This window comes from Aplysia californica, unplaced genomic scaffold (genome assembly GCF_000002075.1).
Source record: "Aplysia californica isolate F4 #8 unplaced genomic scaffold, AplCal3.0 scaffold00279, whole genome shotgun sequence".
Taxonomy (NCBI): domain Eukaryota; kingdom Metazoa; phylum Mollusca; class Gastropoda; order Aplysiida; family Aplysiidae; genus Aplysia; species Aplysia californica.
In genome coordinates, this window is record NW_004797549.1 from 832,410 (window position 1) to 834,909 (window position 2,500).

The following is a 2,500-nucleotide window of genomic DNA, read 5'->3' on the forward strand; positions in this document are numbered from 1 at the left end:
GGGGGGGGTTATGTCTCAAGCCATTCAAATGCATGTTCCCAATTGTGACGTCACAGTTATCATTTTGTGACGTCACATATTCCGGAATTGTCTTCCGGTCACGTGACTTATGATAATTTGCACCATGTTTGGTCAAAATCTATGCAGTAGTTCTTGATATATATAACTTATAACCAAGGATGACTTACAGTGACGTCACGGTGGCCATTTTGTCACGTGACGCAGTTCTGTTAACATCATATCTTGTCACGAGAATTTCGGCATGACATTTTGCACCAAGTTTGGTCCAGAACTATGCAGTAGTTCTTGAGATACAGCCGCAAACATAATTACGTAATTTGTGCGTATTAAATACGTCACCGTATATCGTAAGCATCAAAACGAGACTGATAGGGCGATTGCCAATTTCTCAGAGAATATTACAACGCAAACTAGACCAAAATCCAACCTATTCACATACATAATTGTTCGGTTTTTTTACCCTTGTGACCATGAACTTTGACCGTGACCTTAACAAAAGCTGGGGTCGCATTCCCATATGTGACTGTATCTTTGTGCCAAGATTGGTCCAAATTGGCCCAGTAGTTCAGTAGAGAGGACAGACCTCATGTCATTTTCTTCTATATATGTTAAATAAATAAACTTTCTTCATCAAGAAACAGAGTCTTTACTTTTGCCTTCTTAATTACAACAATGGCAACCAACCCCACTGCAACACTGACAGGCACAGTTGGAAGTCCGCCTCCTACATAATCTAAATTGTGTCGTTGGGGGCATAAAAAAACATCTTCATATTTTTCTATTAAACAATTAATTACATAAGATTAGCACTCTTCCGATCTTTAACAAAATATTGAATTCTCACAAGGATCATACAGTTTGCATAAAAAATCAGCTTATTGTCATTCAAACACTGTGTACATTTTACGGCCTAAACTATATCAGAGTCATGCTCAGTGCTAACATTTTTAGATGTTTCAAACTGCAGCCATGAAAGTTTTAACACAAGCAAAGTTTCACTACTTAAAATAAAAACTGAATAAAGACTGTCATAAACCTCATGGTATAACTTTCAAATCAAAATCCAAACTTCAGCTTTCAATACCATTTTGGGTGTTTTTACAGTAAAAAAAGAACAGTTAAAAGCTTGGTCCAAGATGGATGGTTGGACTGAGAACTGGACATTCAGCTGACTGGGAAGCTTCCAGGAAAGACAAGCAAACAAGCAAAAGTCTACTGCTCAAATTCTGACCTGCTACTACACAGATCATCTTAGTGAGTGTCCTTTGTCTTTCTGCGTGGTAGGGAATAGAAGATTCCAACAGCCCTTCAGCAGTGAGACAGATACAGTAGAATATGACTATAGCGGGACTTTTGGTTCCAGAAGAAAAATCCCTCTGAAGGCAAGTTCCCACAAAAGGAATGCAAAGGAGAATTACTGAAATATTTCTACAAAATAATTGGTGAAGTGGATGCGTGCATAATATGCTTGAGCATCAACGATTGCAATTCAATGTTCTCCTCTTCTTTTACTTTTTGGCCTCACCGAGGCCTAGGGCTAGGCCAATCATCCTCTCAGAACTATTTTGTTCAAAGTCTACTTATCTAAAGAGGCACTTTGGACAAAATAGCTCCAAGGCAACGCTATGGCATAACACTTTTGGAGTGGCTTACGTAACGCATCTCTCCCAGCCGCCTGCCCCACCTCATTCATCACTGGACTGGCCAATCATAATTCCGCACCCCTGACTGCCTGTTTGAAGCCCGCCTTAAGTCCCCCAAGTCCCTTTCCTGCCTCAAGAGCTCGCTCGATCTTTCCCGGTGTATCCAAGTTCAGGTCTTTCCTTGCCCCGTTACACCCGAGCACAGGTAATTGTAGACAAAGAAAGGAGGATTCCGGTAAGGTACCGCTGAAGGGATGGTCTCGCTGCAGCAGGTGCCGCTATGGTCATGGTCTACTGTAACAACTTCAGTGGTTCACACCTTTTCATCCAATCAAATCTCAATTTGTCCTCATGAGTTGGGAGAAACTTTTTCCTCATCTCAGAATGCTTTCATCTGGCCATCCGTCAGCTGTTGATCAGACACTAGTCAGCTGCCATTCACATCATTCGGCTGTCAGTCAGCTGTCAGTCAGCAGTCAGTCAGGTGTCGGTCTGGTGTTGGTCAGACATCAGTCGATGGTCGGTCAGATGTCAGTCGGCTGAGCGCTGTACTGAGGCGTAGTATGACACTATCCCGGCCTATCACAGATATCATCTCTGCCAAAGGCGCTCCTTGCTGTAGAAAAAAGAAAAAAGAACCACAGTAATACAATGTAGTCACACTTGCAACTAAAGAGGAATATTTAACTCAATGGGCATTAGAGAACCTCTTGGACATTTGAAAGAAAGAAAGCGCATCGATAAGATTAAGTGCCGGGAAAGTTGTAAAGTTCATAGACCATGCTGTAGAGCAAGGATATGAGCAGTGGCGGCTCGTGGTTTATAGAACTGACCAG

The 2,500-nt window shown here is 41.9% G+C and overlaps 1 protein-coding gene across 1 annotated transcript in view; it reads right to left on the minus strand.

Annotated features, from left to right (window-relative positions):
- Positions 1 to 1,796: 1,796 nt before the first annotated feature.
- The window catches only part of LOC101846219 (probable glutamate--tRNA ligase, mitochondrial), a 25,764-nt gene continuing 25,060 nt past the window's right edge, over positions 1,797 to 2,500 (minus strand). The window contains exon 13 of the mRNA XM_005101362.3: positions 1,797 to 2,280. Within this exon, the coding sequence (XP_005101419.1) occupies positions 2,167 to 2,280 (114 nt within the window). The 3' untranslated portion in view covers positions 1,797 to 2,166. The remainder of the gene's footprint in view (positions 2,281 to 2,500) is intronic.